The 12,121-nt window shown below is 51.9% G+C and overlaps 3 protein-coding genes across 3 annotated transcripts; all 3 read right to left on the reverse strand.

Moving 5' to 3' along the window:
* Window positions 1-582: 582 nt before the first annotated feature.
* Window positions 583-1,605, reverse strand: Z518_07198 (uncharacterized protein; the record flags this gene model as incomplete). The annotated part of the gene is made up of 3 exons (XM_013415327.1): window positions 583-954; window positions 1,117-1,375; window positions 1,463-1,605. 3 exons carry the CDS (start codon window positions 1,603-1,605, stop codon window positions 583-585), a joined length of 774 nt encoding a protein of 257 aa, XP_013270781.1.
* Window positions 1,606-5,645: 4,040 nt separating this feature from the next.
* Window positions 5,646-7,534, reverse strand: Z518_07199 (uncharacterized protein; the record flags this gene model as incomplete). Its single annotated transcript, XM_013415328.1, has 3 exons — window positions 5,646-6,922; window positions 7,018-7,415; window positions 7,476-7,534. The coding sequence occupies 3 exons, from the start codon at window positions 7,532-7,534 to the stop codon at window positions 5,646-5,648; spliced, it is 1,734 nt and encodes a 577-aa protein (XP_013270782.1).
* A 526-nt stretch (window positions 7,535-8,060) lies between these two features.
* Z518_07200 (uncharacterized protein) lies at window positions 8,061-12,020 on the reverse strand (the record flags this gene model as incomplete). The annotated part of the gene is made up of 4 exons (XM_013415329.1): window positions 8,061-9,797; window positions 9,857-10,120; window positions 11,392-11,494; window positions 11,551-12,020. The coding sequence occupies 4 exons, from the start codon at window positions 12,018-12,020 to the stop codon at window positions 8,061-8,063; spliced, it is 2,574 nt and encodes an 857-aa protein (XP_013270783.1).
* Between the last annotated feature and the right edge of the window lie 101 nt (window positions 12,021-12,121).

Genomic DNA, 12,121 nt, shown 5'->3' on the forward strand with positions numbered 1-12,121 from the left:
GTCGGTGGGGCTTCATCTCATCTGGCCTTCAACCAGCTTTCTTTATGGCATCTCCCTTGTGTTCTCATGACGCCCCAAGCGAGTCGATAACTCAATCTGAGAAAGAAAATCTTGATATGACCACTACAGGGCGAACGTCCGCGACTGTTTCGTGTAGCACGTCTGCTTCCACACACTTTTTGAGGGGCAGCAGACAACAAAAAGACAATTCCTTGGTGAAATGAGAAGATGTTCGAACGGCTTTTTGAGTCTTTACGGTGTTCGTATTTTCGCAGTTCATCGACAGGCATCCGTTAAGCCACAATGAGATGCATTCTGGACAGCTGGAAAGATTGTTCTATCTCCTTATTCGTGCGTTACCTGAACTACGTTCCCCGTGTCCTCGCTACAGCCTCGCGGTGTCCGTCGCAAGCCTACTCAGTAAAAAATAGTCGGTCAGAATCTCTCTACCAACCAGCCTCAATTCTGAACAGTGTGTGGCTTTTCTTCGTCCGTGCTGCTTGCGCACTCGCTAATCACCACACAACACCGTGCAGGACTTGCACTAACCGACCCCCTCCCGCTTCAAGCCACTAACTTGACTTACTTGGACTTCAAATGCTCCTCGAACCACTGGACAGCCTGCAAAAAGGCATTCTCCCTGGCGTACATAGTGACGCGTTTGCTGGGGTCGGCGCGGACTGCGAAGCCATGCTCGACGCCGGAGTACAAGTTGATCTGATAGGGGAAGCCCAAGTCCTTGAGGATGGCTTCGGTCTCATGACGTTTCTCAGTGGGGAAAATACTATCGGTTTCTGCGGCAGCGATGGCAAGCGGGCCTTTGATGTCCTTGAGCTCGTCGGCTTCGACGAAAGAAGGGTGTGCTGTGTATCCGGCGTCCACTTTGCCGGCGTCGGGTCGCAGGTGTCGGACCACGTATTTACCACCGAAGCAGTAACCGACGGCGCCGATTTTCTGTGCAGAACAAACACACATGTCAGCTCGTTGTCCGGCTGGCTTGTCGGGGATGTGTCGGAATATAGTCGTGCGCTGGTAGCTCAACCTCTTCCCACTTTGGCTTTACTCCCCGTCCCTTCCCCAATGGTCCAGGAGTGTATTTGTGTGATTCTTACATACCTTGCACTTGTACTTGGTGCGCATCTCGACGAGGCAGGAGTCGATGATAGGATCAACGACGGGAGGGAGATGGGATATTCCCTTCTCGTTATACTTGCCTTGGACCCACTGCATGATGTCGAAGTCGCCGCCGAGCCGGTTGAGGGGGATGGGGTCACCGTAGAAGAGGTCTGGCATCATCACGAAGTAGCCGTTAGCGGCGAATTGGTCGGCGATGAGTTGGGCGTTGACGAAGCGATGGCCAATGACGTCCGTGATGCTGTTAGCGGAAGCTGTTAGTTTCAAACAAGGGACTCATAGGTAGTAAGGAGGGTGAGGAAGCAGGGCGAAGGAAAGACAAACGGACATGAGGACGCCATAGTCGGTGGATTTGTCTTCCGGGTACTTGACATAGATCTCAAAGTCACCCAGTGTGGAGATCTCTCCTGTTGGAGTGCCTTCATGCTTGACACCCTTGTAACAGCATGATCCTGGTGGATAGGAGGCCATGTTGTCTTCAAGGGCAAGGTATCTTCGAGTCGGGTGGTTTCAGAAGGAGAGTGCGATGAGGTTAGCCGCCTGGGAGGGGTGGGTTGCTCCTTTATACCAATGCTTGTCTGGCGTCGATCGAGGCCGTCAAGACGGGGAGGTGGGTAAGAGCAACGTTTGCTATGTCAGCAGGGAGGATCCAATGTGCCTCTTCAACTAAGGCTGGAATAGGATTTGGTCCGTGATTTAGCGCGGGATTCGGCAGAGGGGATGGGATGAGTGTGTTCCGCCGAGGGAAGTGAAATACGCTGGAGGATCGCGGTTGCCGTTTCTAAAACAAATAAAACATGAGTGGTCAAAGGATGACACATCAACGAAGGAGGGGAAAAAGGGAGTTAGAAGGGCGAATCTCATCACCCCGCCGGAGTTTGCACGGTGATAAGCTACATGACGCATGCCTGCCAGGATGGGAATGGTCAACACCACGTCTCTGCTAGCCTGGTTGGGTAGCTCGGTGTGAAGCCTTTGTCGAACCAGTAATTAGATTCCTGGGCTGTGGTATGCGAGAACATCAAAGTCGTGCTAAAATCTCTCAAACTTAGTCTCCAGTCTGAGTTTCTTGTTTCTCGTCCACCTCGGTCGAGCTTTCTTGTTCTCCTACATTAAAAGAGGTCGTAAGCTCGGGGCAGGAGAAAGGCATTGAATAACATGAACGCTGCACAAATGTTCTGGCCTTCCACGGAGCGGTTCACATGGATCAACAAAGGTTGTAAGAAATCCTGTCCAACGGCCGTTCCCGTGAGATGACTCGTCCCATGCCTCTTCGACTATCGTTCCCCCGATTGTTAACCACGGCAGGGCAAAATATTTGCAATGGCGGGGAACACCTCTGATGCGCAGAGAAGGGTTCCGAAATACTCGCGGAGTGACCGCCGTGCAGGTGGCCAGCAGAATGCCACCGATTCCTGCCACACAGCTCAAGAGGGCATTCATCATACCGCGCTGTTGGATTCGATCAGCTATCCAATAGCTGCTGACCATCACAATTGTCGAAATCAAGGGGACCTGATAGCCCTTGGGCATTTATTGATGAAAAGCCCAGCTGGAGAGTATGAGACGTTGCAAGAGAGGCACATTAGCTAGGCCCGGAGTTGGCATTCGCAATCTGTCGCCCCCACATATCAACTTACAGCTGTGAATCAGGCCTTTGCGTCAAGGAGTGTCAGGCCGATCTCCCTTAGGCGGATCTTGCGTCCTTCCTCCGGAGTCCCATCCCGCCTGATGATTCTGGCTTTGGCTACTTTTCTTTTCCTCCCCTGTCCCCAACTTGACGTGTGTGGGACGATCGGGGAGGAAAAGCCAGGCCAACGGAGCGGCCAAGATGCTTGGTATGCCCTCCACGAGGACAAAGAGTCTCCCGGTGGCTAGCTTGGAGTGGCCGCTCGTGATCCCATAGGCCAATGCACCAGCGATGTATTGGCCAGTGGGTCCGCCGCCAGGAAAATGCCGCTTCCGAAGCCATGTACGTGTCCCAGATAGAAGAAAGACAGGGGTATGGCATGATGGGGCTAAAGCCAGTCTCGACAGCACCAAGCAAGAACCTCAAAGCCATTTCTCCTCCCCATGATTGTGTGGCTGCTTGACAGGTGGCAACAATGGCCCTAGACTATACCATTAGATGTGTTTTGCTTCAGTAGAGAAAAGCAAATCGCCATGCAAGAGTGGCTTTGCATGTCGCAAGTATGAGGCTTGCTAAAAGTTAGTAGCGAAAAACATTTGCTATTTTAGCTGGTAGTCGTAAAGTATCTTCCACAGAAATCCCCGGAGGACAATCAGTCTTCCTAGGGGTCTGAAGAACAATAGAGAAGAATATCTCACCTAAACGGGAATAAAATAAAATATCGTCGGCAGCTAATCATGTCTATCCCCGTCCGATGTTTGATCGATCCGGAAATGACAACAGGACTGGTACTTGCCAGCTGCAGGTCAAGAAAAGAATGTTCGGTCCGCCACAAAGGTCTCCTGATCCAGAGAGTTTCAGGTATTTACACACACCAAAATGTAACGAGCGGCGTTGATGTGTAGATCGATCTTTCGTACCACTCTTTTGTTCCGGCGCGGGGTTTGCACAAGGACGTGGGCTGCTTGATTCCTACTACACCGAAGCACCCCCTGTCTTTCTCAATATCCTCTCCTGTTGCACGATCCGTCTGGCCACTCATCCTCGAGTCGATGCTCCGTGGGGGCTACATGCATGGACATGAAATTCCCATGATGAACCGTAAGTTTTGTGATCAGTGCGGACGGACAGAAGGGGACAGCTCAGCAAAGGAGGAAAAGGGAAGAAATAGGGCCTGCGTAATAGAAATGGTGGACAAAAATGGGCTTTTAAAGGAACTAACAGGTTCAAAATCCGATGCTGGCCGATCGATTCACCACCAACAGGCAGAAGAGTCGACCAGCTGGCATGCCACGTCTTGTCGATCCATGCCTGGGGAGGTCAAGAGAAATCTGAGTTGCTTTGAACGGAGGTGTGCGGTCGTGAACACTTCCAGGCAGTTCTGTTACAAACTCGAAAGAGGAAAATGGTTTCGAGTTTGGCTGGCCCTTTCGGGTCGTTTGACTTGCCTCCCAACATCAAGTCTTAATTTAAGCTTTGCCCTAGCGGAATTTTCCCGCAAAGCTTACTTTAATTCTTATTCTTCCTACCATGCCTTATCATTTGTTCTTTGGGCTCGCTCTTGATGTGGCACGTTCCTGATGCAGGTCTGTCCTCGTGTTGATGCCTACAAAGCCCAGCTTACTCATTCTTGATACATCGATTACGGTTGTATTCTCCGCAACGGACTTCGGCGGCCACAGCTTCAAATTCAGTCTCGCAAACCGTGAGAAACAAACTTAGCTACTCAGCCACTGACCCGGAATTTCCTCTTGGGCAAAACGTACGCTGACATCAAAGCCGCCAGATCTTACTCATTGTTTATAGTTGTGTCCTCTTAACCCAATACCCATCCTCACTATGCAACAGTCAGGGAAGGTATCCCCAGATCATGGTACATCTCCATTCCTCGTGTGGAAGTATGTCCAAGCTTGACCTTGATCCTGGACTTTCTGCATATACCAACAGCTCGGATCCAGAATGTCAATATCTCGCTTCTAGATGGCCACGAGGAAATATCTACAGGGCCGGGCCAGGATGTCGAATATCACTGACCATTTAATGCCCGCTACAATTCGTCTTCACAGGGTTTTCTGCAGGCTTGCGTCCTTGGTGACACCGGTCAATCTGAGTGATCCGTCGAATGATAGATTTTCTTTAATTTGACATGCCATGTCAACTTTCCCCCTTTTGAGAATCGAGCCATTTCTTTAAAAGTTGCATATTATCCATCTCCGCGTTCTGAGTCACCGGCATTCTGGTCGTCAATGTTTGACTGCCAATCAATCTCATGAAAAGCCACAGGGTGTCTCACACAGTTCTATTGTTCGTAACGGATTTCTCACGGACCAATGACTTGAGATCTGATAAATGCTCATTATATCCCGAATATCTACTCTACGTCGACCAGCCCATAATGGACACCAGTGTTTCTCAACATCGACCATTACGGCAACGGCAACCAGCCGCCGGAGCCTAGATGTCACTAAGCCACAAGGTGGGGCAGCTGCGCTTTAGACGCGCGTGACATTCACATTCCTCCCCGTCGCCATACCGACTTTCTCCTTCCTTTTTTTCTGCCCTAAATCTTCAGTCTCACCGCAACGACTACGAACGATCACACTACCATTTCCTCATAAAACTCGACATACTCCAATCATCTAACAGCATGGTCTGCCGCCCTAGCCATCATAGCATGACCGGGACGCTCAACATGTGCCAATCCGCTGCACATGCGAAGAGGAGCATATCTTCGTACCCGAGTTACAACTACTGCGACAATAGCCCTATGGAGACTTTTTTACGGCGGCTGCTATCAATACATACCATCGACAATCTCGACCTGGAGTTCGACAAATTTCCCAGCTGGACACAGTGCTGAACAGGACTCATTTCACACGTTTTAGTCCAATACCCTCTCAACCCTTACCTCGATTGCGATGCCGAATCCCCACTCTCCACCCGCGCGATTCTTCTTCTTGCCAAGCTTCTCAATCTCATGCACCAATGGATTCAAAGCGACCGGGACCGTCATAGCATCGTCACGCCGACACTTGATATCCAGCACAACGCCCATATGGAGCCCTTTCTTGCCGAGCCCGTCAGCCCAGCGCGCTGCGAATTGCAATCGCGGACGAGAGCCGATGTGGCCGGCCGGGTACACGGCGCCGACCAGCGCGGCGAGCGCGCCGAGATAGTTTGCCCAGAAGACTTCTTGGTTCGTGAGCATGGCACGGAGACGGGCCTGCAAGTTTGCGTAGGGCGGAGGCAGATCGACGTTCCAGCGCGTGCTGAGCGTGAGGCCGAGCAGGGCGCGATCGACGTGTGAGATGCCGTGGGCGGCAGCTAGAACGCCTGTCAAAGGGGCATGTAGCGCGGCGATCGACCGGCCTTCTTTCGGCAGCGGGAGGTGCAGGTACATCATGTCCGTGACAGCGCGGACGAAGGACGGAGTAAACGTCGATGGAAGCGAGCGGTCGTAGATATTCGCACCGGGGAGGCCGGAGAAGAGCAGGTCTGAGAGCTCCGTGGCGGAAGATGTGCCGTATTGGTTGGTCGCGGCGAGGAGGGGGTCGAGGGCTTTGGTAGCGGCGTTGAGCGTGTCGAAAAGAAAGCCTTCACGTACGCCGCCTTGGCAGAAGCGGATTTGTTGGATCATGGGCAGGGCGTCGACGAGGACGTTGATTAGGAACGCTACAGCGGGCACTTGCGCGGCGCGACGCTTGGAGATGCGAAAGACCGATTCCTCTGCGGCGACGGCGGAGATCTCGGCGGTTTGTTGGAATTCGCGCTTTGTGACGTGGAAGCCGTTGATGATGGGGATGGGATACGGAGAGACTTTGTGCTGGGACATGAGGAGGTAGCCCCAGCCTCGGAATCCGCCGCCGGAGAGGTAGAGTGTGAGTCCGCCGTGGCGGGCTTTGTGCTGGAGGGATTCGGGGAGGTCGAGGTCTGCGTACGCCTGGCGGAATTGGGCTTGCATGGTTTCTGCCAGTTCGGCGCGCCTGCTAGGTGTGGTCGTAGATTTACATTTTGAGTGGTGGTCCGGTGATGAGGTGGAGAGCTCCTCGAGTTGTCGAGTCAATGCTGCCGCGCCGTAAGGGAAGCTGAAGCTGCCTTTGGGGCTCGTTTGGATGTGGCCGTCTTTGGCAATCATCCATGTTATTTGAGTGCTTCCTCCTGTAGAAAACATATCATAGGTCAACCATCCAAACAACCGGAAAAGAAAAGAAGAGAAAGAGAAAGAGAGGGGGAAAAAAAAAAAAAGCTCCCACCGCCCAAGTCCATGACGAGTCCTTCGACACTGGCGAAACTGCTAGCAACGCCCATAGCACCAATCCTGCCCTCAGCCTCTTTGGGGAGCATATCTACCTCCCATCCTGTGGCCTGCTTGATTTGGTGGCGATAGTCTTCGGAGTTGATGGCATTCCTAGTGGCCTCTGTGGCAAGGATTCTGATATTGGTCTCTGGGACGCCGAAGTCGGCACAAGCAGTTTTAAATTTCAACAGGGAAGAAAGAACTTCGTCGATGGTTTCCTGAGGAATCGGCCCTTGGGCGCCTGACGAGTACTGGGCATCGAACAAGGAGATACCCTCGCGGTCCTGATAGACGGTAGGGAGAGAGCGGGCGGTGGAGGGGGAGAGGTCGGTGATGGAGAAGCGGATGCCATTGCTGTGCAAGAATAGATTTTAGAAACAAGGGAAAGGAATAGTAGAAGAGAAGGTCACATACCTCCCCATATCAACCAAGCCATATAGGCTGCTTGGCGATGGAGCGCGTAACATCGTCATGAACCCACAAGGACGTGGAAGGCAGGACCAGTAGTGTACCAATAGATACAAACTGTCTTGTTCTCAATTTCAATGGATTGTGGACGAGAGAAGAGAAAAACTTCTCAAGTTGCAGAAGAAATTTGCAAACTCTGTAGGTGCTCGAACTCCCCGAGCACGTGGGTCCTCAGCGGTGGTAGAAATACAGTTACAGAAATAGACGGCCCGGATTGACCACATTTTTGCTACCATGGCATTCGCAGACCTCATTTAACGAGGTGTGGTTGTCGAATCTTCTAGTTCTCCGTACAGTTTGGTACACTGACAACCCTATGGCACAAATTCGAGGACCTGAATCATCGCGAGAGCCTGAGGGGGGATGTTTCCATTGATATCAATCCCCTCCAAGTATCCCCACCCTCCTCCGGGTGATATCTGTTTCCGAATGCTGAATCCTCCATAGGATCGGGGTTGTGGTCATCGTCATCGTTCCAATAGCCCTGCAAGAATCAGCAAGCGGGGATTCTCCCCACCAGAATCAACCCCTTCAAGAGATATCCTCATCCTCCTCCGGGTGGAATGCATCCCCAAACGCCGAATCTTCCATAGGATCGAGGTTAAGATCATCCTCATCATTCCCATAACTGGCAAGAGCATCCCCAGCGGTGTCCACCTCGACATTGTCAAAGTCTCCCCCCATATCGAAATCGGGAGTATCCAGCGGCGTATCGTGACCCGGTTGAACGTTTGTTTGCTGTGGCGGATTTGTCGTCTGTTCACTGGAGTGGGTAGCATTCTCCGGCGCTGCCGCCTGATTCTCATTTGATTGATCCCCGGTTGGGATGTCTGGGAGATCCATTTCTTCGGCATCCTGACCACCATCTTCGTCGATCATGACCCATTCATTTCCACCCTGATTTCCATTATCGCCATTCTCGTCATCCAGACCATCCATGTTCACATCTACTCCAATGTCATCGAGTTGAGGGAGATCAGTTCCTCGATGTTGGTCAACTGTTTCGCCTTGCAAATCCGCAGCAGTAGATTGATCATCTTGAGTGGCCGATCGAGTTGGCTGTGCATCGGTGTTCGTGTTGGTCGGTCTCTCACTGGCCTTTTCCTGGGGCTTTTCTTCGCTGCTGGCGGCGGCGGCGGCGGTGGTGATTGTTGTTGTCGTCATGGGTGGTGGCTGTGCCTGTTGTGGGTTATTAGTAGGAGTAGAATTTGCAGCCTTCTCCGAGGATGCGACGGCCAGAGCAGCAAGTCCATTTGTGGCTGGTGGAATCTTCACCCGTTCCTCAAGTCCTCCTCTAGAGGCAATAGTGATAGCGGTGGTCTTGACGAGTTTTCTGCCCGTCTCCGCTTCCACGGTCGCCATGATCTCCTCAACTGCATCACGAGGTTTAGAAGCGGTTCCCGCATTATCCACGTCGTTCCCAAGACTCTGTCGTTCTGGGAAATTGGGAGTGGTTCGTAGTTTTCTTTCAGCAACAGTCAGCGTCGAAGACCGCTTGAACTTTTCCATTCTTCGAGCATGCGTCTTTCTTATCTTTTCCAACTCTGCCCCCATGTCGGCCAATTTCGCCTCTGCTCGTTTTACAAAATCATCGGCTTGTCCGGCTGGCATTTTTCCCACTCGCGGCGGGGGACCACTGTTGGGTTCCTTCTGTGCTGAAACTGGAGCATCGAAAAAGTCCTTGGTCAATTCTTCGAGTTGGCCTTTGCGTCCTAACCCCAGGTCACTGGGGATGATCGATGAAGTCGGATAGGGTGACTCGAGGATCTCTTCCATCCATTCGTGATGTTGCTCGTATCGGACTCGGCTGATATCTCTCGGAGTCACGAAATCCAGGAGGTCACCGCGAGAGACGTCCTCCTCTTCCTCCAATGTGGGATCTTGCCCTATACTCGTCGCTCTTCGGTGTGACGCCGCCGGAGGAATTGGCGGAGCACTCGCTCTTGCGATCGCTGGAGGAAGATGAATGGTAGGCCAAGATGATCGATCACTCAACATGAATTCTTTGCGAGGCAGCTGTCCTTGGCTCTGAATCATCCGTCGCTGCTGTAGTTGTGCATGGGTGTAAGGCGGAACAACGATCGAGGCCGCAGGCACGTGGTCGCGAGGAGAGGCTTTGGAATAGTGGGTTAACCACAAACTGGGGTCGGGGTTCGGCAGTCCCAGATTAGGATTTCCGGGAAGGAGTCGATATCGTCTTCTACTATGAGTGGCCATCGCCTCACCTTGTGCGCGATATCCCGATCTTTGGAGGAACATTTCTAGAGTCTGTCGAGGGTGTTAGCGTCCACAAAGCGTTCATCACAGCAACGATCATTGTTACGTACATATCCTCTGACTTCCGACTTGAACACATGCTCTTGATCAGCCCAGATGAAGCCGTCACTTGCAAAAGTTGTTCCTAAGTAATCAAGAGGTTGCCATGTGAGCATCAAAGTACCATCCGGAGGGGTCTCGATGAACTGCCATTGCATGGGCTGGAGGTCGCGCACGATCTTGGGAGCCTCGAGAAGATATCCAACGATCGTCTCTAGGGATGGATTACTCGTAATAGGATATCGGTATTTCGAGATAAGGTGGATATGAGGCAGCTAATTCAATCAGTTACGCTTGAGGTTGAATTGAAAAAAAGGACAGCTACTTGCCAGCTGGGAAGGCACTGCGGCCGCTGGGTCTTTGATCATTGGATTCATCTTGATCTTGACGAGGAGTTGATCAGCGCCAAGTGCATGGGAGGATCAAGATGTACTCTTTGGCCGCGAGCCTAGGCGTCGGTATTTCATGCACCGGGTAGAGAACAAAAAAGTTGGAGGCGCGCCGCAAACTGCGGCAGCGACGCGAATGACCCAGCTGGGCTTGGCGCAGTACTCACGTGAAATCACGTGCAGTGACTCGCCATCACGTGGAAACCAAAGACTCGATATCAGTAAACTTAACCATCCCCAATATTGAGGAAAATAGAGTAAGGCCATTGTCATGACCGTGGTGCAGAGGCTGTGTGATTACGAACAGGACCAGCGACGGAGAGTAAATGGATTCGCGAAATCATCCAACGGACCGAATGCTTCCCTCACGCTGAAGCTGGTCAAACCCAAAACGGAGACTCTCTAAACCCGCCCACGCCAGAATGGGCATTCGAGATTCGGCTGTGACCGGACTAGTTTTGCTCGAGATTACCACGAGCTCTATCCCAGCAGCACGGCCCAATCCCCTAGACGAGAAGACAGTGAAAGACTTCCTCCTCTTCCACAAAACAGGGAGAAATGGGTGAATTGGTCATGGAGACGCGGGGACGGATTCTGGAGCGGAGACCATCTTGAACCGTTTCATAACCGCCTAACAGAAGACCGGCGACCACTTCCCTGAACTTCTGAGAGATACTGTCCTCAATGTCCCGACCTTATTTCCCTCTCGCACTCCGACGCCGATGTATGCGACAGTTGATTGCGGAGGAGATAACTCTCCGTGGGTTCTGAGAGAGTAGGTTTCGCATAATGATTTTGGAGGTTGCATTGAGCATCAGCCAAATACGTGGTCTGCCATTGGATCACCCTACCGGTAATCCGAGCTTCAGCCTTCATGAATATCCAGGTATGCCGAAAAGATTCTTAGATGATCCTGTCAGATACCCAGATCAATATCCGGAAATTTGCCCTCAAGCCCATGGAGCAAGCAAACTACAGCTCCGGCAAAAAGAACAGACATTATCAGAACAACGAATGAGCGATCGGGGAAGGACACAGTCAGAGAGCTGCCATTAAACTGCCACACTCTTGTTTCCTCTTCCATTTGCTCTTCCTCGGCCTCCACGTGCACAGAAGGTAAGAAGAGTCCTTTCACTCTGATAGATGTCAACGGGTACCTCCTTGACAGATGTGACGACCAAGGGTTGGTTGTTCACAGGGGCCTTCAGACGCCATGAAACTTCTTCCCAGGCCATCTGTGCGCCCGGATCACAAGCGTCGCTGCACCAGAGGGAAGGCTCGAGAGCAAACTGCTCGACTTTAGTCCACGAATGTACGGAAGCAGTATATTTCTAAGCCGATGGGCATAATCTGTCCGGGAACCAAGTCCTTGATACTTCATCGGAAACCTGTACGGCAGACAAGAACCAAGCATAGCCAACCAGATTGCAAACGATTGCATCTCTGATGTTGCGGTTAGTGCGGCCAGATCATGCTTGATCTGCGCCTTCAATCGATATGCAAGGACTTGGTAAAGCCTGGGATTGGACATGGGAAAGTCACCCCGATCGAAAAGACGATCAAAGCTAGTTGGATGAGCCGGTTGGAATTCGGTCGGTCTTCGTTTGTCGTATCGGATTTGTGTGTTCACTTCCACTGGCAGCTGTGTTTCTATATTTTCGCCTTCGGGAATCGTAGAAAGGAGTTTATACAGGAGCAAATTTCGGTGGACAGCCAGAAACCCGAGCTGAGGCTTTGCAATGGCGCCATCGCAGTAAGTCTTCAGCACTTTGACCCAGATACGCATGTTTTGCGTGACTTCCCAGAGGTCCTCGGTAAGTCCACATGATGCGAACCAACTTGCTGCATCGGGAGACGACGGGCCTGGGAAGTCACTGGCGTGGCTAA

Source organism: Rhinocladiella mackenziei (genome assembly GCF_000835555.1).
Source record: "Rhinocladiella mackenziei CBS 650.93 unplaced genomic scaffold supercont1.5, whole genome shotgun sequence".
Taxonomy (NCBI): Eukaryota; Fungi; Ascomycota; class Eurotiomycetes; order Chaetothyriales; family Herpotrichiellaceae; genus Rhinocladiella; species Rhinocladiella mackenziei.